Source organism: Sarcophilus harrisii, chromosome 2, assembly GCF_902635505.1.
Source record: "Sarcophilus harrisii chromosome 2, mSarHar1.11, whole genome shotgun sequence".
NCBI classification, from domain to species: Eukaryota; Metazoa; Chordata; class Mammalia; order Dasyuromorphia; family Dasyuridae; genus Sarcophilus; species Sarcophilus harrisii.
The window spans coordinates 343446963-343474067 of NC_045427.1; the positions used below are offsets into that span (position 1 = coordinate 343446963).

At 35.6% G+C, this 27105-nt stretch overlaps 1 protein-coding gene across 2 annotated transcripts in view; it reads left to right on the forward strand.

Annotated features, from left to right (window-relative positions):
• The window catches only part of SPOCK1 (SPARC (osteonectin), cwcv and kazal like domains proteoglycan 1), a 616330-nt gene that overhangs the window by 554311 nt on the left and 34914 nt on the right, over positions 1-27105 (forward strand). For both annotated transcript variants that reach the window (XM_031953010.1, XM_031953011.1), the window contains exon 7: positions 17134-17250. In XM_031953010.1, coding sequence (XP_031808870.1) covers positions 17134-17250 — 117 coding nt within the window. The remainder of the gene's footprint in view (positions 1-17133; positions 17251-27105) is intronic.

Sequence of the window (27105 nt, forward strand, 5' to 3'; positions counted from 1 at the left end):
TTTTGCTTAGTACCTTGTTTTAAGTTGTGGCCCATAACATCTTTTGTTTTAGAACATAGGTGGTCATGACCTCCTTGACTTCTCAAGGAGGTAAGAACCCAAAAAAGTAGGTGATTATGCCTTTCCTGACTCCTCATAAAAGGGATGAAAACACCTTAAAAGGAGGTGATCATACTCTCCCTGATGTCTCAGGAAGGGAGATGAAAACACCAAAGGAAATGGGAAATCAAATCAGATTAGCAGGTTTGTGAAGGGTCTCACTTTGAAACAGGTATACATAAATCCGTCAACATAGGAGGTATTACACATAATTACATAAATTACATAAGCACATAATAACACAGGCTAGTAGTGATGTAACAAATAACATGAATCAACATGAAGAATTATACATGTCCATAAGTCCTAGAAATAGTCCAAAAGGAATCTATTGTCCATTACTTCATGTTTGTAGGGAATCAATGATTCCTGCAAGTTTTGAAGTCCTGCAATAGTCTCATCATGTATCAGGGAATCCAATGATTCTTGCAGATTTTGAAGTTCTGCAACAGTCTTATCAACAATTTTTTATCTCGGGACATCCAATGATTACTGCGGGTTTTGAAGTTCTATAACAGTCTCATTATCAGCCATGCTCTTTCAGTGTCAGATGACACTGATCTTCTTAGATCTTCTCCTTTGTTTTGAGATTTTGAGGTTTTTCTCTTTTTCTGTTTCTCTCCAGATGCTCATTTGGCACCCATCTGATTCCTTCTTATGCTGTTTAAGCAAACCCTTTCTCCCAAGCAGTTAGCCTATCTAGTCCCTTCTATTTACCATTTCTAGATTTCTCCACATTACCTGGCAATTACATTGGAGCTGCTTTCACTGAACATTGCCCTTGTATTGGGTTAAAAAGCCTGTAGTCTCTCCAATTCAAATACTTTCTCCCATCTGATTGCTTTTCTGATGATTGATCATGTAATCCCTTTCTTTCATCTGATTGCTTCTTTGCCGGTTGATCATAGCAGAGTCCTGACCTTCTAAAGATTCTCGGTGCAAACTCCACTGCCATCATGCCTCACCTGTTTTTTATTTACGGGTTTGGAGCTGTGTCCCTGCCTCTCATTTCCCTGGGTCAATTTTGGACATAAGAGTCCATTAACATGTAAATTCCTAGCATCTGTTTTGGAACCTCAATTCCCCTCCCCCCAAATTATACTTTCAAGTCACACAAAACAGTACTAATGCAGAGAGAGAGAGAGAGAGAGAGAGAGAGAGAGAGAGAGAGAGAGAAAGAATTTACTGAAAGATAAATAGAATTTACTGAAAGTAGAACTACAAGTTCAGTTGTTCAGCTGGGTCTGTCTCTTCATGACCCCATTTGGAGTTTTCTTGGTAGGAGTACTTAGCCATTTTCTTCTCAAGATCATTTTATAGATGAAAAATTGAGGCAAACTGGGTTAAGTGACTTGTCCAGGATCAAACAATTAGTATCAGAAGACACATTTGAACTCCTGAATTCAGGCTCAGCACTCCATGCACTATGGTGCCACCTAATAGCCCTAAGAAGAAAATAGCATAAACAAATTATCTGAGTCCCTAAAGTCCAGTTTGTCTTTGATGTTCTTGTGTCTTCAAGGAGAGAGGGATCTATACAGCTTGATCACTTTCTAATTAGCCTTTCCAACTCCCCAAATCAAGAAGAAAAGGATACCTCCATTACTCATGAGAGATGGCAAAGCACTCTTGGGGATAATGCTAAGCTGCCCAGAATGCTGTGTTCATATATATACTGTACATGCATAGTCATACATGCAGACATTCATAGTCATAGGAACTTTGGTTGCTTAAACTGAACCAGGAGTATTTTGCTTATTAACCCCACAACCATTCCATCAGCCTCCAGTCATTTTGCCTTTCTATCACTTCTGCAAATATAATGCATCAGCAGTCGAGTGGTTCAGCTGATGCTATAGTAAATACTTCCTTGTCCATAAACTTCTCTAGAAGGAAATGAATCCCAGGATAAAACTCTTATCTTCATTACTACTTCTTTTCCTTTCCATCACCATCTGAATTTCTTCTTTCTCTCCATCTGTGGCTGTTGTGTTTTTTAAACTTTCTTTGATTCTGGTTTGTCTCATGTTGTCCTAAGTGATGACATCATCTCCTGAAACTTATCATTTCTGCTTTGGGAACCAGCAGCACTTCTTATATATAAAATAGAGGAACATGGATGAGATAATCTCTCAACTTCTTGCTTCAAATACTTTAAATTCAAATTCTTGTTCTTTGGAGCAAGACATAGTCACACACATGAATTAAAGCATTTAAGTTTAACTTAAAGAGAGCATTTCTATAATGCCACCTATTAAATGGCCTACTCAATTAATGAATCTTGGTTTAAAGTAGACGTCTTATGAATGGTATACACTGTCTTCAGCTGTGTATTTTAAATGTTGCACAAATTTTCTAAAGTTTTCACCTTGGCACTTATAATAATTATCTCTCTTTCCTGTCTTGTTGAAGGGTTTCATTACAACCAGCATCAAATGTTTGCTGTGCATATTTCTTGCCACTAGATGCGATTTTGTGACTGATAATATGGGATTTATTTTCTCAGATGGCTTCTAAAACCTATCTTTAAGACTTCTTAAGTAGTAATGGAGACGCAGCCTGAAGTCACTTTTGGCAAAAATCCAGGAGATGAAGCCAGATGATCATAATCAATCACTAGAATGGAAAAGACCCCTAAGTACTAAGTAGTTCTGGGTACAAACTGCCTTTTCTTATGCCTTTTACTCTTTTCCCCTGGGGAATTAAAGAAATTTTACAATCTTATGGCTTTCCAATTTGATTTTTCCTTCTGTGTATTCTATATTCTAGACAAACTGAACTACTTCAAATTTGCCAAATGTTTACTGGAAATTCCTGACTTTACACCTTTCCTCTTTTTCCTTACTAGGATGTCTTTTTTTCTAACTTTTCACTTGTTGAGTGCCTACCTATTCTTTAAAGTCCAAATCAAATATTCATTATACACTTCAACAACAATACTATATGAGGATCAGTTCTGATGGAAGTGGCTATCTTTGGCAATAAGAGGATCCAATTTAGTTCTAATTTATCAGTGAAGAACAGAAACAGCTACACTCAGGGAAAGAATACTGGGAAATGAGTGTGGACTGCTTACATTTTTGTTTTTCTTCCCAGGTTATTTTTACCTTTCTAAATTCGATTTTCTTGTGCAACAAAAGAACTGTATAAATATGTACACACATATTGTATACCAATTCCACAGTAAACAGTTGCAAAGATTCCATTTGCTTGTCTGCTTTTCCCCTGTCACAGATAGAACAGCTGAGTGGAAACAGCACTCCTTAAGGTTTCTCTCATGTTGTAAATGGCACTAAAGGGCAAATCAGTTGTCTTCAAATAAATATCGCCTTTTCTCCAGACAGTCAAGAACTAGCAAGCCTTCTTATTAACTGACTGTCACTGCTGATTTCTTGGCACACCTCCATCAGCATTAGCTTATTTTCAGAAACTCCACTCAAGCTCTTCTTAATATCTCATCAGAGCAATCTGGTACTTAGTGACATCATTATGCATAGAAATGATAAATGACTCCATGGGAAATGATGAGATCACAAAATACAAAGAAAAGAGAGACTAGGAGGGAACTATGGAAGAGTCCTATAGTTATCAGACATTGATAAGGTCTAGATTTAGGGAACCAATATGAGATTAGGGTTTCTGGTGGTCAGGGAGTTAAATGATAAGGACTAATGGCAGGTTCGGGGTTCAGGGAACCAAATGGAGAGGTTTGGCTCCCCTGTACCCCCTTGGGATTCGGTGCAAGGGTAGGGAGTTTGAGGGACTCCATCCTGGCCACATAGAGATTGTCTGTACAGGAATTTACAGACCTGAAAATCTAGATTGATAAAAGAGATTTATTATAGGAATTTGAAAGTAAGAATAGAAATCCTGACAGGTATGAAATCTGGTTAGGGAAATAGAGAGGATAGCACTGGAAAAAAATGGACAGAGGCTTCTTGGCATACCAAGAATGGCATAGCTGGCATGTTTGGAACTTCTTCAAAGAGAGGATTTTAATTTGTCTCTTTTATACTGTCTTAGTGGGGGCTGGGACAGCCCAAGTTAGCTAAGAATTGGGGGCTGTTCTCCATGGGGCTAAGTACAGCTTGAGTTGAATTGAAGATCTACATTTGAATAGGGTTGGAATTCTTTAGCTCAAGACTCAAATAGCCCTACTTAGGTAAACCACTTTATCTGATTCCCTGAAGCAGTCTTTCACTGAGGCAGAGTTGAAGACTTTTCTCCTTCAAGAATTTTTAGAGTTTCAGGGTCCCCTCTTCAACATGACCTGGATGAAGATTCAAAAGAGAGAGACAGAAAGACAGACACTAAGGAATGATCAGATAGGAAGGCATAAATCTGTGGTGTTCTCTTCTTTAAAATATAATGGTTCTCTCTGGGAGCAGGTTTCTTGGGGGAAGTTTTCTGGAGACAGCCTTGGTTTCAGTTAAAAGTAATAATCACCTCAAATACAGTCAGCTGATAAAATCCAAATGTTTATTTCTTATCTCTTTCCAAGTCTTTCTCTTTCCTTGGGCCTGGTTAGCTTTCTTAGAGGCCTCTCTCCTTCCTTGGTTCCAAGAGCTCTTGCCGCTAATCTTTTCCCTCTGCCAGCTTCAGCTTCTCTTCTTCCAAATGTCTCCAGCCAGCATCAAGGTGAAAGTTGGAATGAATCTGAATGCACCTCTGAGAGTGGGCTTGTGGGTTTCCTCCCAGAGTGCCCCTGGGTCTGTCCCAGAGTGCCCTTTGGCCCTGAGAGCTTCTTTCTTATATGAGCTCTCTAAAGGTGTGAACACAAGCATCGTTTCTATCAATTCCACTTAGTACCTTGTTTCAAGTTCTGGCCCATAACATCTCCTTTTAAGATCAGATCAATCATACTGAACCATGCTAAATTAGATAATTATTGTCTCTATCAATTCTAATGACTTAACAGCTTGTAAGGATTCTAACATAAAACCAGGATAAAATAGTATGCTTGTAATGTTCTGGTTAGCTTTCTGAAGGTCTTGGGACCAGTCTTGGTCTCAGCAAAATAATAACCACTATAAAGTCCAAAATCTTTATCTCCTTCACCTGGGGCTGGGCTAGCTTTCTGGAAGTCCTCCTGAATGGGTCTTGTTTTTAATGTAGGAGGCAGGAGAGCCACCAGAGACTGGTCAAAAATGGAATCTCTCTCATCTCAGTGAAGAAGTGAATAGACAGGACATCCACCATCATGGTCTTTATCTTCCAGTCTGACTTCCTCACAGATCTCTTAGCTCTTATATACTCTATTATAAATACATCATCACAGGTGTCAATCTTGTAGCATAGGTGTCAACTCATAGAACTATACTAACTACTAAGTACATGTAAACTAGGGAATCATTATATTAATTCCACTTAACACCTTATTGCAAGATTAAATCAATGGTTCTGAACTAGAGAACTATTAATCACCATGCTAAACTAGATAACCATTCCTCTAGATAATCAATTCCTCTTTGTTAACACCTTGTTTCAAGTATATTTCTTCAGAGTTCTGCCCTTTACATGTGCTGAAAACCCAGAGAGAAGAAAATATCGAGGAAGAAAAAGTGATTGACTATAGAAAAGGCTGGAGAAAAGACTCAGGATGAAATTGGAAATGAAATCAGACTAGGCAATTTCATGGGTAACTGGGGAAATCAGTCTTAGCCGAATAATGAGGTCAGAAGCCACACTTCAAAGAGTTAAGAAGTAGTAAGAAAAATGGAATTGAGGTATAGATTGTAAGTGACTTTCTCAAGGAGTCTGGCCATAAAACTGAGACATATAAGAAAATAGTTAAGATTGAAAATTTGAAGTGATCTTTTGGTTTTTGAGAATGGATATTTTGGTAGGAAAGACTGAAGCAGCTAATAGTCAGAAAAAAAGATTGGAAACTAATAAAAGAATTAGGATTAGAAGAGGATATTGTTGGAGAAGATACAATAGCAAGGGAGCAAAAGTGCTTGCTGAGGGTTTTGCCTTAGAAAAAAGAAAGTTTCTGTAGGGATTGCTAATTTTAATTATGTAGATGCAAAAATCCATGCATTCTTTCACAAATGCAAAGTGACTGGAGAAGTGAAGAATTAGGAAACATCTCTTTAAGAAGTGACTATTAAGGTGAGGCTTAAAGGTATCTAAGGATTAAAAAAAACAGATGAAACAATAGAAAATTCCAGTAGTACAGATAGTATCTCATTGGAGAGTCCCACATAGGTGGAGTGCTGAATGATTCCCTTGTTTTCCCCTAATTTCCAGAGACCATTATCCTTTATTTATATGGTTATACTGATTTATCATCAAAATATGTGTGGATTTTTGCCATTAAGAATATAGCTTATCATGATTAAACTATTAATAGTTATAATTCTAGTCCCATACCATTTCTCTGAGGAAAGCAGAATGGCCAGTCTGTAGCCCCAGTCTTCTTGTTTCCTTTATTGGCTGAAATAAAAGTCTGCATTGGAGAAGGGTAAGAGGAAAGGGTTCTAGAGATATCTATTCTTATCTTCCTTTTGAGCCACATCTAGACAAATCCATGTGGACACACATAATATACTTAGGCAAAACCAAACAACACTCCACCCTACATTGATACAGAAAAAAAAGTAATAGAGAACATCAGCAACTATTGACTTATATGCCAACTCTCCTATTTATAAATTTTATTAGAGTCAATGATATATGAATCTTGTGTGTCTTGGTGCTGGAGGAATAAATAAATAATATTCAACAATGGATCACATCTTTATCATCTCATAATCAACAGCTTTCAGGAAATTAAAGAGTTCTGAAAAGGTCCATCTTTTTAATTTTACAGGCATTAAGACATGCTTCTTCAGAACTGAAGATGTGTTCACCCAGTGGACAATGAATAAGCAGAATGTGGGTATAAGCAGGTTGCAAGACATATGTTATAGTGAAGAACTATGAAGAATAAGAGTGAAAATGTCATTAGGAAATTGTATGACAGAAAGAAGATGAGCTGGTCATATGTCATTGAGAAAGGACCAAGGTCTTCCACTGGCATCTACTTGATAATGTAAAATGAGGAAAATCTCTAGCACATTGGGTAGACTTCTAGTGTTGAACTTTTGGGAGAACATTGATAAGAACTGCATAGGCAGACATGGAAGGTAATTCACAAACTGATGAAATTAGTCAACAGTAGGTCAAGGGGAATTTGTTAAGTGCCTACTACATGCTGGAGCACAGAATCATCCCAGCATATTAGTATTTATGTACAAAGCACTGGTGCTGATAACTGGGGATATAAATAGAAAAGCAAATTAAACCCTGATTTTAATAATCTCACATTCTTATTTGGGAGACAATAAATATAGGATATTTCAGGTAAGGCCAACAGTCCTTTGAGTGTATGAAGTAATATATCTCCTTTTGTGTCATTTACATTGAGAAAGCAATACCTGCTTCTGATGTTGAACTATTTGATGATCCTAAGCACTTGATTGGTGAAAAGTTTCTTTTCCCAACCTTCAATAACCTGGGCTGCTGAGGAGGCAGGCATAGTTACCAACTAAGTTCTCTCAAGGATGATTGCAGATGATATCTGAACATAGGGCTGGTTGCCAGGATCATTGGATAATTGCTGATATTATGGGAACTCATGAGTTTACCTAATGGGTATAGTAGTGGAGTATAATCAGTGGTTAGTGGTGGTGGAGATGGAGAGATATTTTCATAGAGACTGATCTCAATATAATCATCCAGTAGTTGTTCATTTAAACCAAAAATCTTTAATTTTGAGTAGTGACCTCATATAGAGTTACACAACTGAATGTGGGGGAGGAACACAAAATTGACATCAGTAAAGGATATTAAATGTTCATCAAAAATGTAATTATGTAAAAACAAACAGGCATATTCATCTCATCAGTATACAAATTTGTCATTTAATGTCATTTCTAAATAGTAAAATTATATATACATATATGTACATATAGTTATATATCTATATATGCCAAAGAATTGCTTTAAAATAAATTTGCTTATGATGTGTTATGTATAAAGGTTTGATTTGTATATCTATTTTAATTACTTTTATATTAGGGTCATGTAAAAATTTTTTCAGGCAAAAAGTTGTTGTAAATGAAAAAAGTTTTAAGAAACTCTGCTCTGAGCCAGAAAACTATACCACAGTGAAACTGTGGACTGGGTTTGAGCCAATTTTTTCATTCTCAGAACTGCCTTAAAATCGTGATCAAAACCACTAAACTCCTGCTTTATATAATAAATAACTGGATTTTAATAAATAATAGTAAATTATAAATTGTAAATAAAGAATGGTAAATAAATCTACTTATCAATAAGATTAAAGAAAGATTGATCTTTGGGTAAAACAAAGAACAAAGAAGAATCACCAAGAAACATGAGGATCTAAAACTATGGATATATATAGATATAGATATAGAACTATAGATTTAAGAGAAGCTTAAATTATCAGGAAAATCTAAAGTAAGAATTGCCTGACATACTAATTAAATGTCTTGCCTCCTGCAGGTGAATCAGAGTCTTTTGTGGGATGGAATAGAAGTGTTCAGTTGCATAACTGGTGAGAGAGAAAGTGAGTTAGAAATATAGCCTTTACCAAATATATGGGTGAGCAGTGAAGAGATTTTTATTGAGGGTCTCTTAGCAAGAGTAAAAAGGATATGAGAGAACGAAAGTCAACATATATTTGTTAAGCTTAACAAGTGTTAAGTACTACCTAGCAGACAGTATACTAAGTTCTTATAATCCAAGAAAGGGGGGAAATTATATTCAAACAGAGGCAACTACAACAGAGGTAGAATGCACAACAAGGGGAACTACAACCAGAACTTCAGAGGCCGAGGAACCAATCGTGGCTACAAAAATCAATCTCAGGGCTACAACCAGTGGCAGCAGGGTCAATTCTGGGGTCAGAAGCCATGGAGTCAGCATTATCACCAAGGATATTATTGAATACCCAAATAAAAACGAACTGCTACATATTTCTCCAAAATCTTCACAAGAAGTCGACTGTTTTCTTTAGTAGGCTAACTTTTTAAACAATCCACAAGAGAAAGTGCCTGCGGGTTCCTTTTTTTAGAAGCTTTGTGGGTTGATTTTTTTCTTTTCTTTTTTGTATATTTTTAATTGCAGTTTTAAAGTGAGTCGTTAAGAGAACCTCAACATTGTGCACGATAAGAGAATGTGTCAATATTTCAGGGTTCTACATTTTATCTGTAAAATGTGACTTTTTTTTTTTACCACAACAAAAGTAAAATGTTGCTTTGTACCTGGTGTCTTTTATTAAGATTTACTCCCCCCATTTCTCACCAAGAATAACAGTTGGGAGTCATATGTCACAATACAATAGAAATGTTAGCAACCAGATTCAGGTAAGGGCTTTAGTGGTCCTCATGAATTTCATGACTTTGTACTGCTCACATTCTTGCCTAAGAAGGATTTGAGCTTAGTCTTGAAGGAAGTCAAAGAAATGAAGAAGCAAAAGTGAGGAGGGAAACATACCATGGGAAATAGCATATTCAGTAGACAGAGATGAAATAGTGTATTTTAGAAAAGCCTAGCAGGCTAGTGTTGTTGTACATGAAGGAAATGAAAATATTAGAAGACTGGAAGGTAGGAAAGAGGAAGTGATGAAGACTTTTCTTTTAAATACTGGAGGCAATGTGGAGCCAAATGAAGTTAATTGAATTTTTGTGTACTCACAAAAACCTTTTTTTTTTTTTTTTAACCTTTTAGAAAAATTACTTTGGCAACTGAGTGGAAGACAGATTGGAGCATGAAAAAAACTTTTCAGGGAGTCAGGGAGATCATTTAGGAAGCTACTGTGATAGGTAAGAGGAGAAGTGAAGAAGATCTTAAAAAGGGTCTTGATGGTATCAGTAGAAACGATGCAAGCTTCAATGGGAAGGAATTGGGATAGGGAGACTAAAAAGATGGTGTATCAGTTTAAATTCCACCTTCAACAGGGGGTCTTTCCTAATTTTCTTAGCTGCTAATAAACTCCCTTCTAAGTTTATCTACCATATACTCTATAAGTGAATATATATATAAACACATATACATTTATGTGTGTACATGCATACATACATATACATACACACATGTGTATGTATATACACATGTATGCACTCACAAATGTACAGTTTGCCACATACTCTACATATATATATATATATATATATATATATATATATAATCACATACACACGTGTGTGTGTAGATGTAGATAGTTTATGTATTTAATGTACCTGTTGTCTTCTTCACTAGAATGCAAGCCTCTTGAAGGCAGGCACTATTTTTGTTTTTCTTTTTGTCCACATGACTTATCACAATACCTGGCACCTAGTAAGAACTTAATAACTGCTTGTTGACTGACCAAAAAGAAGGGATGCTGTTGAAGAGCACTGGGGAGGGGCAACGGAGTGTCTCTCATAGGAGACCTTGTGTCATGTTTAGTCTAGAGGGAGTTGACATAAAGGGAGATGATCTTCTCTGAGAAAGGTTCATGCATTATTTCACGGACTTCCCCTCCAAGCAGAGGAATGCCTCAGTTCCTAGGAAAATTAGCACATAGAATGGTAGAGAAGACATGGAGCCAGAGATGAAATGGCAATAGCATAGATGTGAGATACAAAAAGTAGTTCAGATAGGGAATTTCAAAAATTTTATCCCCATAAGAAATACAAGGATTATAAAGAAGGAATGAGCAAATGATGAATCAGAAAATAAAATTCAGTTATACTGGAGGCAAAGCTAATCACAAGAACAAAGGGCTTATTTAAAGGATAAGTGAAACAAACAAAATTAAAGAAATCAGTAGAAAAAGGAATGTCATGGAAAGAAGAAAATGAAGTTTTTTTTTCATTTTTTTTTAAATTCTCAAGTGTAAAGAGTGCTTAGTTGCTGTTACCAGTTCTAAGAAACTTATACACTACCTATATTGATAAAGAAGTTCTTGACACCACCTGGGTTCAACAAACTCCTTTAAGATTCTAAATTACAAAATCAGTGATTTGCAATAACTTATAAATTTGTAGCATGTGTACAAAGTGTGTAGCCACTTCCCTCTATCTTTGTTCTAATATAAGTGCTCCTCAGTTTCCTCAACTAAACATGGATTTTCTTCACTTGATGTTTCATGTTAAGTATCTACAAGTACAAATTTTTGTGCATTTGTGAGAGAATGTGACCCAGATTTCTCTGTGAATTGTGATGTACTGATTATTCCCATATTTTCTTACCATTGAGTACATATTAAAATTATTCTTGGTTTTGTCATATCATTACGGAGGAAGGGAAGGGAACCAAGGAATTATAATGCCCTTTAGCCTCAGTTATTATTTTATTGTCAAACAACACTTCTAAATTCTTTGTCCTGTCCGTTTGTGTCTATCCTCACATTTTCATGGAAAAATAAAAAAAACTTTTTTTTTTTCACAAATGAACTTTATCCAGTTTATCATACATGAAAATTTTTTGCACCTTTTATCAAACTGTTCATAAACAAAAAGCCAACATTTTACATCCTAAATAAATTCATATAATTCTTTTTCTTTATCTAACAACTCATTTTCTGTCCTAAAACTTTATTTTGTGCCTTTTCAGTAACCACACTATTCAAGGATTAAAGTGACAGTATTTTATAAATTTATCATGTTTGACTTGCATTTCCCCTATGTGTATCTCCTTTAAAAGCCTACAATAATTAATCATGTTTTATTTCTTTTTAAAATCTCTATCCATGATCTGGTTGGCCCTAAAAAAAAAGCCCTCACATTGTAGTTTAGAAGTACTGACTATATAAAAACAATAAAGCTTAGCATCACTGAGATTTCCAGAAAGCTAATTAAGTAAAAGTCAGCCATATTCTAGCAGCTTCTCTGCAGCTGGCTCTGTTTATGCATTGTGATCACAAATGTCTTTTTCTTCTCAGAGAAAGAGAAGGGGAGTAGGGGTGGATGATACATATTTAAGCATTTATTAGCCTACATTGTGTGAGGTACTGTGCTAAGCTTATTTGATCTTCATAACCACCTTGAAAAGTAGGTAATATTTATTACTCCCTTTTTTACTATTAAGGAAACTGAGGCAGACTGAGATTAAATTACTTGACCAGGATTACATATCTACTAGAAACTGGATTTGAATCCAGGTCTTCCGATTCCAGGGGTTTAATGAACTCTTCATCTAAAATTAACTTCCTAAAGCTTAAGAGGAGGGGGGCACATGGCTTGTAGGGATAATTTTTCCCTAGACTAAAAATGAGCTAATTTTTATAACAGTGTTGCACTATGATTTTATCATCTATCATCTCCAATTACATAACTACCACCCTAGTTCATTCAGTGCCTTATCTCATTTACCATAGACTATTATAATATTCCCCATCCCCTCAATTAGTCTACCTTTGTTAAGTCTCTCCCCATGATAATGCATTTACACAGAGCTGCTTAAAATAATTTCCCATAACACAGATCTGATTATTCCTGTATTTGATAAATGATAATGTTAGAAACAAAATTCTGAATCCCCAATAGGTGCAGTAAATGAACAATCTCAGGATGAGTGAAGCATTTAAAACTTTTAATACATTCCTGCAGAAACAGGTGTGAAAACTCCATATGAGTACACACAGATATAGAAGGGAAAACAAGTTTTTATATTCTATGATTAATCCTACTCTTCCCTTCAGAGTTCTGATTGGCCCAAACTCTTTTGGTTTATAGGCTTCCTCATCCACCCTTTATGTATTGCTCCTAGATATGTTCCCCCTTCCTGGGCATACATCCTATGTTCAAAGATAGCAACTTAATCTCATCCTTGGGGTGTGTTGGTTAATAAATATAGTCAGCTTTCAGGCTGGGCTTCTTTATCAAGAACTCTATGGATCAGCTAGTTTCTTGGCTTACAAAATGATTGGTTGAAGACATTTTAACAAGATGTTTCTCTCTTCCTTCTTCTTCTTCTTTTTTTTTTATTTAATAGCCTTTTATTTATAGGCTATATGTATGGGTAACTTTACAGCATTGACAATTGCCAAACCTCTTGTTCCAGTTTTTCCCCTCTTACTCCCCACCCCCTCCCCCAGATGGCGGGATGACCAGTAGATGTTAAATATATTAAAATATAAATTAGATACACAATAAGTATATATGACCAAACTGTTATTTTGCTGTACAAAAAGAATCAGACTCTGAATTATTGTACAATTAGCTTGTTAAGGAAATCAAAAATGTAGGTGGGCAAAAATATAGGGATTGGGAATTCAATGTAATGGTTTTTAGTCATCTCCCAGAGTTCTTTCACTGTGCATAGCTGGTTCAGTTCATTACTGCTCCATTGGAAATGATTTGGTTGTTCTCATTGCTGAGGATAGCCAGGTCCATCAGAACTGGTCATCATATAGTATTGTTGTTGAAGTATATAATGATCTCTTGGCTCTGCTTGTTTCACTCAGCATCAGTTCGTATAAGTCTCTCCAGGCCTTTCTGAAATCATCCTGTTGGTCATTTCTTACAGAACAAAAATATTCCATAATATTCATATACCACAATTTATTCAGCCATTCTCCAACTGATAAGCATCCACTCAGTTTCCAGTTTTTAGCCACTACAAAGAGGGCTGCCACAAACATTCATACACATACAGATCCCTTTCCCTTCTTTAAGATCTCTTTGGGATATAATCCCAGTAGTAACACTGCTGGATCAAAGGGTGTGCACAGTTTGATAACTTTTTGAGCATAGTTCCAAATTGCTCTCCAGAATGGTTGGATGTATTCACAGTTCCACCAACAATGTATTAGTGTCCCTGTTTTCCTACATCCCTTCCAACATTCTGCATTATCTTTCCCTGTCATTCTAGCCAATCTGACAGTTGTGTAGTGGTATCTCAGAGTTATCTTAATTTGCATTTCTCTGATTAATAATGACTTGGAGCATCTTTTCATATGGTTAGAAATAGTTTCAATTTCTTCATCTTGAGAATTGTCTGTTCATATCCTTTGACCATTTATCAATTGGAGAATGGCTTGATTTTTTATAAATTAAAGTCAATTCTCTATATATGTTGGAAATGAGGCCTTTATCAGAACCTTTGACTGTAAAAATATTTTCCCAGTTTATTGCTTCCCTTCTAATCTTGTCTGCATTAGTTTTGTTTGTACCTTCTTCTTCTTAGCAATGTTTGTGGAAACCTTACTATCAACATTTCTTACAGTTACACTTATCTCTAGGATCAAATAAAATCCTCTATTTAGTATTTAGGACAACTAAGTGATGTGATGGATAAAATGCCAGACTGGGAATCAGGAAGTCCTGAGTTCAAATCCAGTCTCAAATTCGAAGTCCACTTAGCTGTGTGACCTTGGCAAGTCACTTAACCTTGTTTGCCTTACTTTTCTCATCTGCAAAATGAGTTAGAGAAGGAAATGACAACTCACTCCAATATCTTTACCAAGAAAATCCCAAATGGAGTCATGAAGAGTCAGACTTGACTGAAAATGGGATATGCTACAGATCTGATTTATCTTTCTAAACTTATTGTACATTATTACTCTTCATACATTCTTCTCCCTCTTTTTTTCTTACCTTTTTCCCCTAAGGCACTTAGGGTCAAGTGACTTGCCTCAGATTACACAGGTAAGAAGTGTTAAGTGTCTCAGACTGCATTTGAACTCAGATCCTTGCAACTCCAGGGCTGGTATACTATCCAGTGTGCCATCTAGCTGTCCCTACCCACTCTCTAATCCAGCAAAACTGGTCTTGTTATATTTCACATATACATCATTTGTATCTCCTATGTTCTTGCTTTTGCACAGACTGTTGATACCTCATATCTGAAATGTGCATTCCCCTCAGCTCTGAGCTTCTTAGCACACTTAATTTTTATAAAACATAGCTTGAGGGCTATATCCTATAATATCTGAAGCCTTGTCTTATTGTTTTGTTATTCCCTTTCTCCTCAAAATTGTCCCATATTAATTTGAATGAATTATCCTTTTTTGATATTAATAATGTTGTTATGCTTTTCCTTTATGAATCTTCCTTTCTTCTTCTTCTTCTTCTTCTTCTTCTTCTTCTTCTTCTTCTTCTTCTTCTTCTTCTTCTTCTTCTTCTTCTTCTTCTTCTTCTTCTTCTTCTTTTTAATTAATTGACTTGCTCAGGGTCACACAGCTAGAAAGTATTGTATCTGAGACCAGATTTGAACTCATCTTCCTGACTTCAGGGCTGGTGCTCTATCCACTGCCCCATCTAGCTGCCCCAGGTGTGAATATTCTTAACAATAAAACCATTGGAAGGGGCCAGGGTACATGACTATCCCTTAGCAGCATCCATGGGCTGGATCCATGTGCCCAGAAATTGAGGAATTAAGGACCCTGCCTTGATTACCTCATTACATTTTATCAAAAGAATTTATTTTTATCTCACAGAGCTTCCCCCTTAATCTTGATTGACTTCATTGATTCCTTCCTCATAACAAAGAAAAAAAAGTTCAACAAAAACTAATGACTTAGGGATTGTATTTGAGAGTATACTTTGTTCTTAGTTCCCTACCTCTGTGGTGACAAGAAGGAAGCATGCTTTCTTTCATTATTTTGTCCTTCAGACAAAATTAATAGTAGTTAATCAGAATTCAATTTACTTTTTGGTGTTGTTTTTAATTTACATCATTAAAGTCATTCTGTATATTGCATTTCCTGATTCTATATATTGACTCTGTATCATGTCACATATAGCTCCCCATGTTTCTCGAAATTCCTCATGGTTATTGCTTTCAATAGTGCAGCTAGATTTTGTATCTGGTTGTATCTGCTGCTTAGAAGTCATCTAATCTAACTTCATTTGAAAGATGAGGAAAGTGAAATACAGAAATTTTAAGGGATTTGTCTAAAGTCACACATGTGGAAACTTTCTGGTTTTGATCTTTTGTGGGGATATTTCCAGTACTGAGTATCTGGATCAAAGAATATGAACATTGAAACTATTTCTAGTCATATGAAAAGATGCTCCAAGTCATTATTAATCAGAGAAATGCAAATTAAGACAACTCTAAGATACCACTACACACCTGTCAGATTGGCTAAGATGACAGGAAAAAAATAATGATGATTGTTGGAGGGGATGCGGGAAAACTGGGACATTGATGCATTGTTGGTGGAGTTGTGAACGAATCCAACCATTCTGGAGAGTAGTTTGGAACTATGCTCAAAAAGTTATCAAACTGTGCATACCCTTTGATCCAGCAGTGTTACTACTGGGATTATATCCCAAAGAGATTATAAAGAAGGGAAAGGGACTTGTATGTGCACGAATGTTTGTGGCAGCCCTTTTTGTAGTAGTGGCTAGAAACTGGAAACTGAATGGATGTCCATCAGTTGGAGAATGGCTGAATAAATTGTGGTATATGAATATTATGGAATATTACTGTTCTGTAAGAAATGACCAACAGGATGATTTCAGAAAGGCCTGGAGAGACTTACACGAACTGATGCTTGAGTGAAATGAGCAGGACCAGGAGATCATTATATACTTCAACAACAATACTATATGATGACCAGTTCTGATGGACCAGGCCATCCTCAGCAACGAGATCAACCAAATCATTTCTAATGGAGCAGTAATGAACTGAACCAGCTACGCCCAGAGAAAGAACTCTGGGAGATGACTAAAAACCATTACATTGAATTCCCAATCCCTATATTTATGCCCACCTGCATTTTTGATTTCTTTCACAAGCTAATTGTACAATATTTCAGAGTCTGATTCTTTTTGTACAGCAAAATAATGGTTTGGTCATGTATACTTATTGTGTATCTAATTTATATTTTAATGTACTTAACATCTACTGGTCATCCTGCCATCTGGGGGAGGGGGTGGGAGGTAAGGGGTGAAAAATTGGAACAAGAGGTTTGGCAATTGTTAATGATGTAAAGTTACCCATGTATATAACCTGTAAATAAAAGGCTATTAAATAAAAAAAAAAAAAAGAATATGAACAGTTTAATAACTCAACCTTTGAATTTTTCTCTAGGTTGCACGGACAAAGAATTGAGGAATCTTGCTTCCCGGCTAAAAGATTGGTTTGGAACGCTTCATGAAGATGCAAATCATGTCATCAAGCCCACTAGTTCAGACCCAGCACAAAGCAGTAAGACTATGTTGTTATTGTTTGATTAAGCAGGAATATGTGAGATAGGACCAGACCTTAATTACAATTGTAATACTTATTCCCCATGTCACAGGAATAGTATGAAATAAAATGTAAAATAATAAAAAATAGTATAAAATATAAAAAGGCTTAGTAAAAGGAACTTTCCTTAGAGTCTTTGAGTCTCAAAGAATTTCCTGTTAAATTGAAATAGTACTCTGACTAGGTTGGTTCTTTAAAGCATTATTGGTTCAGCTCTCAATAAAGTGGTACTTTAAACCATAATTATTTCACATCTTATCTGGATTTTCTTTGAGACAGATAGTAGAGGTAAAATGTTGTGTCCTGCTTTCTAGAGTCCCCATGCTGGGGTGGTTAAAGCATAAGGTTTTAGTGGAGGAGCCATGAGGCTAGACTCCCAAGCATGGTTGAAATATGGAGTCTGTTTAATCCAAGTTCTTTGACCCTAAACAACACTGGGCATGTGTTAAGTATATACTGCCCATAGGTCCACATAAACAACTTTCTATTGAATGTAGATTGCCACCTGATATCTCTCTTTGTCACCTGATATCACTCTGCTTCAATTACAAGCAGGTTGTCACTGCTTCCTGACTTCTCAGCAAAGCTGAGGGGCCTTAGGGGAGATGGGGAGCTGAACCAGACATTGTTGGCAGGTTCCCTCTGGGCTGAAGGGTGAGGTATAAGATCTTTCAGCCCAGAGGGAACCTGCCAACAATGTCACCAAAGACATGTTTTACCAACTTAAAATCATCAAGGGCTAGCTTTTCTCAATGTCCTGGGCTGTGGGATTTGGCAAGGTCTAATCTAACAACTTGACCTATACAATACCATATCTTAGATTGAAAGAGGAGACAAGTTATTTCAGTGCCAGGCATGAAGTAGACAAGAGAGGCTTTGTTCACCCACAATGGGTTTATCCAACCTAAAATGAGATTGGGGAGGGTGGAATCAAACATTAGAAAAAAAAGAAAGATTGACAGCCTGATGACTGTTCATTCCCAATGGCTAAGGTGAAATTTTGCAGATATTAAAAAATAGCTTACATTCACATAGCGCTTTAAAATACAAATATCATACATATTTTTTCATTTGATTTTTTTCTTTCTTTTTTGTTACATATAAATTCTGAATTATCTCCCTTCCTACTCCACAATAGAAAAGGCCATCATTTAATTCAGATTTATAAAGATGTGTAAAACTATATTTAGCATTTCTTTTTCTGGAAGTGGATAGCATTTTCCTTTACAAGATCTTTGTAGCTGATATGTGTATTTATGGTACTTGAAATAACTTGATATTTGTTTGTTCATAATTATTCTTTGAACGACATACTTTGAACAACATTGTATACAATGTTCTCTTGATTCTGCTCACTTCATTTTTTATTACTTCATACAAGTCTTTCCATGTTTTCCTGAAATCATTTACCTCCTGATTTGATCCTTTTAACCACCTTAGTAAGGTAATTACCCTGAGGTCATACAACTGATAAATGTCTGAGATAGGATTCAATTTCAAATCTGTATGATTCCAATAATCATTCATCTATATTATTGAGTTACATCAGATAATGCAGAATTCTTAGTGGCATTGTGAAAAAAGTGTGCCAAAGATAAGGATAAGTGCAGCATAAAATAACTTTTCAGAATTATCTCATGTTATTCCCATCCACACACTCTGCTATATATATGAACTGGGCTATTCTTTGTCCACAAAATTGACCTTTCTCTATTTCTTTAAATTTTTCCTTCCATTTTTGCCTGATGAATTGCTGTGTTTTCTATAAGGAATAAGTCAAATGCTACCTCTTTCATGGAGCCTATTCTTAATCCTCTTACTTTGGTAATGACCTTCCTCCTTAGCCATTACTTCTTTTAATGTACTTAAGGTGTAATATTATGGGGCTTTGTGCATTCTAATTTTCTATGTGGTTATGTTCTTTTTCTAATAGACTTTAAAGCTTCCATGAAAGCAAGGTTATTTTCTTACTAAACACTGTATCTACCCCAATATCTCTTACAATGCTCTATACACTGAGGGTGATTGATAAATGGATAGATGAATCATGTTAGAGATGAATGTCAAACACTTTAGTGCACTTAAGTGCACTAACCTCCAGAGGGAACCTGCAACAAATTCATGAAAATATTCTGACTGTCAGTATCAGAGTTTCATAGCTGAAAGTGCCCATAGTCCTCAATGCCCATTTACTCTAAGTCATACCTGAAAAAAGTTCCTGCAGTAAATCCAGTAAATGGTCATTCTATCCAGACTTTGTTTTGTTTTGACCATCTCTAGTGAGGGGAAATCCTCTACTTCTACATCTTCTACCTCTCTCTCTCTCTCTCTCTCTCTCTCTCTCTCTCTCTCTCTCTCTTTCTCTCTCTCTCTCTCAATAGCTCAAGTTCTTACAATATTTTTCTATCACAAAATCTAAATTTGCCTCATTGCTTACTAGGGTTTTAGAGATATACTCTCACAGTCAGGCTGATAACTTTAGACTTTCAAAATGGAAATTATGGGTGATATGGCATCAACAAACCCATTATTAATCAAATTAAGGAGAGAATAGATACAGATTTAGCAGAAGGTATACAACTCAACTTTTTGAAAAATGAGAATTTTTAAAAAATGTATGTATATGGCATGGGATTTATTCTTTCACAGTATTTCAGTTTAGGGTAACAAGAATTTTTAGAATGCCTGTTTTGCAAGTTATCATCAGTATCACTTTTGAATTTGAGGTCTTTATGTACTAATATATGGTCAATTTTTATATAGCTTCCATGAACTGCTGAGAAGAAAGTGTACTCGTTTCTGTTTCCATTCCAAAGATCTATCATACCTAACTTTTCTAGTGTTTTATTTACCTCTTTAACATCTTTCTTATTTAGTTTGTGGTTTGATTTATCTAGTTCTGAGAGTGCAAAGTTGAGATCTCCCACTATTATAATTTTGCTGTCTATTTCTTTTTTGCAGCTCTCAACTTTTCCTTTAGGAATATAGATGCTATACCATTGGTGCATATATGTTTAGTATTGATGTTGCTTCATTATCTATGCTATCCTTTAGCAAGATATAGTTTCCTTCCTTCTCTCTTTTAATTAGATCAATTTTTGCTTTTGCTTGATCTGAGATCAGGATGGCTATCCCTGCTTTTCTGGCTTCAGCTGAAGCATAGTAGATTCTGCTCCAGCCTTTTACCTTTATTCTGTATATATTCTTGTATATATACAGTGTGTTTCCTGTAAACAACGTATTGTAGGATTCTGGCTTTTAATTGTTTGCTATCCTCCTCAGCTTTATGGAGGAGTTTACCCCATTCACATTTATGGTTAAAACTACTAATTCTTTATTTCCTGCCATATTATTATCCCCAAATTATGCTTTTCTCTTTCCTTTCCCCCTTACCCCACTCCCTAGTATTAGACTTATGAGCACCACTTGCCTCATGCAGCCCTCCCTCTTTAGAATCCCTCCCTCCCCTTTTCTTAAAACCTTTTCCTTACTATTTCTGTATTCCCTTCTAATTTCCCCTCCCACTTTTCCATGAGGTGGGAGAAGGTTCTGTGTAAACCAAATATATCTAATATTTTCTCTTTGAGCCAAATCTGGTGAGAATTACGATTCACACTCTGTTCATCCCCCTCTCTTCATTCTCTCAAGTATAATAGGTTTCCTTTGTCTCTTTGTGAGATGTAGTTTCCCTCTTTTTACTTTCCCCTTTCCCTTTTTCTGGTACAATTTCCTTTCCACTTCTAGTTCCTTTTTTATAACAGTAAAACCAAATTATACATGCACTCTTTATGTATATCCATAACAGAAATAAGGTTCTCAAGAGTTCTTTTTACCTTTTTATGCTTCTTTTGAGTCCTATATTTGGAGTTCAAACTTTTTGTTTAGCTCTGGTTTTTTCATCACAAATAAATGGAATTCACCCATTTCATTGACTGTCCATATTCTTCTCTGGAAAAAAATTGCTCATTTTGGCTGGGTAAGTTATTCTTGGCTGCATACCACATTCTTTGCCTTTCAGAATATCAGATTCCAGGCCCTTCAGTCCTTTAATGTGGATGCTGCTAGATCCTAAGTGATCCTTATGGTGGCTCCTCGGTATTTGAATTGTTTTTTTTTTTTTTTTCTGGTTGCTTGTAGTATTTTTTCCTTGGTCTGATAGTTCTGTAATTTAGCCACAATATTACTTGGAGTTTTGATTTTGGGATCTCTTTCATTAGGAGAGCGATGAATTCTTTCAATGTCTATTTTGCCTTCTGTTTCTATAACATCTGGGCAGTTCTCTGTGATGACTTCCTGAAAAATAGTGTCTATGATCTTTTTTTAATCATGATTTTCAGGGAGTCAAATAGTCCTTAGATTATCTCTCCTAGATCTATTTTCCAGGTCTGTTGTTTCCCCAAGTAGGTATTTAATTTTTTTTTCCTATTTTTTCTTTTTTTTTTTTTGGTTTTGCTTGACTGATTCTTGGTATTTTTCTCGAGTCATTCATTTCCATTTGTTCAAGCTGATTTTTAATGAATTATTTTCTTCACTTACTGTTTTTATTTTTATTTTTTTGTATTTGTCCAAATGAGTTTTTAAATAAGTTATTTTGCATTATGGAATTTTTTTCCATTTCACAAATTTTTTAAAAATATATTTTTTTAATTCACAAATTCTGTTTTCCTTGGAATTGTTTACCTTTTCCAATTCACAAATTATGTTTTCCTGGGAGTTGTTTATCTTTTCCAATTTGCAAATTCTGTTTTTCAGGGAGCTGATTTCTTTATCCACTCTATCTTTTAATGACTTATCCTGACCCTCTTGCAAAACTTTCTTTTCCTTTCCCCATTTTTCTTATAGCTCTCTTTTAAGATCCTTTTAAATTTTTTTTCTTGTGTGATGGGGAACCTTTGGATCTAAAGACAAACTGTTTTAGCCTCCTCAGGGTTTGAAGTCTGCTCTCTTTCTGTATCAAAGCTATCAATAGAGCACACTTTGCCTTTTTGCTCTTTTTGAAAAACAAAAACCAAAACCTATGGTCTGCTTATCAGAAGCAGTGAGGTATTTCCAAGCTGCCTCTACAGATAATAGGAAGTGGCAGTGAAGGGACAATGGGATAGCACTCAATGGCTGTGCTGGGACCTGAAAACAGGTCATGAAATCAGCAACACTGGAAAGGCAGCTACTAGGGCTTTGCTGGAACCAACAACTGCTGCTGCTTGGGATCACACTGAGTCATTGTGGATGTTGGGTGGGTATGGCCAAGTCCTGAGAGATTGTTTTGGGGTTATAGTCTTTACCTCCTGTGTTTATAGGTTCTTTGCTTAGATGCTGGCTTGCTGCCAGGGCAAAGTAGCTCACTCTGTTGTAAAGTTCTCCCCATATATTTTCCTTCAGCAAAGACCACCCTCCCCCCACCTCCTCTGGTCTGCTCAGCTGTGAGCTGTTTCCTGAGCTCTCATTGTCTGCCTGAGGTCTGTACCTGGCCTACTTCCATTCTGTCCCTGCCTGTGAGCAAAACAGATATTTTCTGGTGAATTTTGAGAATAACTTCTGTTGGTAATGTGTTGTACTCCCAATATTGGTGAGTTTTGATAGTCAAGCACCATTTCCAAGGCTAAATATCATTAAAATAGATTGAGGGAAAAGGAAAGTTTAGTAAGATGCATGTGTCCTCTCTGCTATCTTGGTTCCTCCCCTACCATCAGCATCCTTTAAAAAAAATAGCCCTCATTTCAATTGACAAGCATTCATGAAATTCTATGTGATACTAAACATTATACAGAAAAAAGACAAAATCATATTTCTTTTGCATAAAGTACTTTTGATAATTCCTCATATTAATGGAGATCTTTATTTTGCCATTTAACATTTCAGTCAGACATAAGTGAAATGATTTAACAAGAGGGACAGGTGACACAAAAGATTGCACCATGAGCTCGGAATCAGGAAGACTCATCTTCATGAATTCAAATCTGGCCTCGACACTTACTAGCTATATGATCCTGGACAAGTCATTTAACACTGTTTACCTAAGTTTACTCATTTGTAAAATGAATTAGAAAAGAAAATGGCAAACCACTCCAGTATTTTTACCGAGGAAGCCCTAAAATGAAGTCACAGAGTCAGATAAGACCAAGATAATTCAATAACAGTATGTTTGAGAGAACTGCCTGAGCTTTGAGAGGTTATATCAGGGTCACACAATCTATATGTGTGACTGTTGTCTATTCTTTATTTACGTTGCCATGACTAGGGTAAGGAAAAGAAGAAACCTCATCTCTTGAATAATTGGGAAAAGATCCATAGAAAACCATCAGACAACAGATCATAAAAATTATTAAATGTTAATTATATGTTAGTTGCTGGGGTTACAAAGACTTTTAAAATTAAAATAGTTCCCAAACACAAAGGATACCATAATATGCAATCATTAGCTAAACCAAAAGATATAAAGAACCAAAATGTACTAACCACACAGTAGAGGGACATGGGACAGACAGACAGATATTGCCACTAACCAAGTTCTGGGTTCCAAACTCAAATATATTTGTCTTGGATTATTCTTTACACCCTAAAGCCATGATTTAAGAGTGAATCAAAATGTTATATTCCTGAGAGACAGAGACAGAGACAGAGACAGAGAGAGAAAGAGAGAGATAAATAGAGAGAGTTTGCCCATCAAAAACTAGACATCAAAAATGTTTGTCCAGTACATCTATAGGTAGATGAAAGGAGCAGCTGTTCTCAAAAGAGTTATTTCACAGTCATCCCTCAGGATTTATTGCCAATTAATTCTTTTTCCATCTGAAGGGAACTTCTGCTAGGGCAGCCACCCCCTATGGCCTTTTTGAACTGCCTTTCAACAAAGGTCAAATTGATCTGTTAAGCTAAGCTAGCTATTTCTTTTAGTCCCAAACCACAAAAACATCTTTTCTTTAGGCAACTTTGGAAGATTGAAGGCTTGCTCCATTATTGAGAATCAAATTGATTCCCTGAAAGAGGAATTTTAAATATTTCTGTTGTACTATAACATCCAATTATATTATTATACATGTTAATATCCTGAGACAATTAATATGAAAGGAGAAAAAAGAAGTGACTTTCTTAAGTTAGCCTTTAAATACTTTAGAAAGAAGTTTTAGTTGAAGACTTAGGAGTTCTCAGAAGGAATTTTGCTTTTTTCTTTACTCCCTGAAAGTCAGCTGAAAGAGGATATGGCAGCCACTGCTACTGTTACTGCAAAAAGCCTTTTGACAGTAGAATTCCTTGATTTCTTTGCTCTCCATTCCATGCTTTGCCAGTCTAACCCTGCTTTGGGTAGATGTCCATCTGTTCCCTCAAATACTGGATCAACATTTCCTAGGAATTTTAATATACATGGGAATGTCATTGTTTATCTGTTAAATCATTATCTTAGTGAAATATAAGCTCTTCAAAAGAACTTATTATATTTTTGTCTTTGTACCTCTAGTGACTTAAACATAGTAAATAATAAATGTTTGTGGAATTGAATACTTGTCCAATCTGATTTCTAAGCCAATAGTCCATTTGAAGTCTCAAATTAGAAGGAGGTACAAGACAAAGACTCATTGGCAGCACCAAATGTTACACTACAAACACATTGTAATCCCCAAGTAAAATAGTAATCAATGGATTAATGAGCATTTATTTTTAAAACATATGTTTATTATTTTTCTTCATATATCAGCCCTCGCTTTTTAGAAAAAATATTTTTAAAAGGAAAAGAGAAATAAAACTCAGTAAAAGCAGTTAATACAAATTTAAGAAAAATATGACATGCAAAATGTGTGCTCTCCTGGGTACTCCACCATTGCAAATAAGTGAGGAAAGTTGTTTTCTCATATCCCTTTGGCAGTCATGCTTTTAATAATAATTATTAACAATCTGATAAGTGGCTCTCCAGATCATTAAAAGAGAATCCAATATTTTTCAAAATAACCCATTCTACTTTGAGATACCTCTATTGCTAAAGAAAATCTCTCTGATACCAGTCCTAATTAAGTCTCTTTCCCACTTATCTTCACTGTTTATAATACTATCTTCTATCTCCAAAAAGAGAAAGTCTAATCCCTCTACCAAATGACAATCCTTTAAATACGTGGACAGTTACATATCTCATCTTCTCTTTTCCAGATATTAATAATTTCCAATTATTTTTCTTAAACTATGGCATGCAGAATTTAACACAATAATCCAGAAGTCCACTGACCCTTCCAGAGTATAATTGTGCCAACACTTCTTTATTTTGAGGAGTTCTGCCTCTTAGTATAGCCTAAAGTTTCCTTATCCTTTTAGACTTACACAGGTGACTCATATTGAACTTATTGTCTACTAACACCGGCCCCCTCCCCAGATCTTTTTTTTTTTTTAAGACAAACTGCTAGGTATATCTCTCTCTGAACAATTTTTAAAATTCATGTCAGACTAAATTTTCCTAACTCAATTTCATTTTAGTAGATTCATATCAAAGTTCTAGCCTAGATCTTTTTTTTGGAGCTAGAATTTGTCATGTAATGTGTTAACCTCATATGTAAATATAATAAGCATACCATTAGACAAATTATTGATAAAAATATTAAATAGTGCAGAATGAAGCACAGGTCCTTAGCATACTCCATTAGAGGATTCTTATCAAGTTAACATTGAGACCATCAACAATTACTTTTTGACTCTGGTCACTCAACCATTTCTTAAAACCCCTAATTGTAATAATCAAGTGCATTACCTTCTATAGATTTCAGTTTGGTCAGTAAAACTATCACAAAATGAATTAGTTTAGTCTTTTTTAAATTTTTGTATCGCTTTTTATTTACAAGTTATATGCATGGATAATTTTACAGCATTTAAATTGCCAAACCTTTTGTTCCAATTTTTCCTCTTCCTCCCCCTACCACCTCCCCTAGATGGCAGGGTGACCAATACATGTTAAATATGTTAAAGTATAAATTAAATACAAAATAAGTATATATGTCCAAACAGTTATTTTGCTGTACAAAAAGAATCGAACTCCTAAATAGTGTACAATTAGCCTGTGAAAGAAATAAAAAATGCAGGTGGACAAAAATTGGGAATTCTATGTAATGATTCTTAGTCATCTCCCAGAGTTCTTTCACTGGGTGTAGCTGGTTCGATTCATTACTTCTCCATTAGAACTGATTTGGTTCATCTCATTGCTGAAGATGGCCAGGTCCATCAGAATTGATCATCATACAGTATTGTTGTTGAAGTGTATAATGATCTCCTGGTCCTGCTCATTTCACTCAGCATCAGTTCATGTAAGTCTCCCCAGGCATTTCTGAAATCATCCTGTTGGTCATTTCTTACTGAACAATAATATTCCATAATATTCATATACCACAATTTATTCAGCCATTCTCCAATTGATGGGCTTTGTGTTTGTACCTCTAGTGACTTAAACATAGTAAACAATAAATATTTGTGGAAATGAATACTTGTTGGGTACTCAGTTTCCAGTTTCTGGTCACTACAAAGAGGGCTGTCACAAACATTCTTGCACATACAGGTCCATTTCCCTTCTTTAAGATCTGTTTGGGATATAAGCCCAGTAGTAACACTGCTGGATCAAAGGGTATTCACAGTTTGATAGCTTTTTGTGCATAGTTCCAAATTGCTCTCCAGAATGGCTGGATGTATTCACAATTCCACCAGCAATGTAACAATGTCTCTGTTTTCCCATATTCCCTCCAACATTCTGCATTATCTTTCCCTATCATTTTAGCCAATCCGACAGGTGTGTAGTGGTACCTCAGAGTTGTCTTAACTTGCATTTTTCTGATTAATAATGAC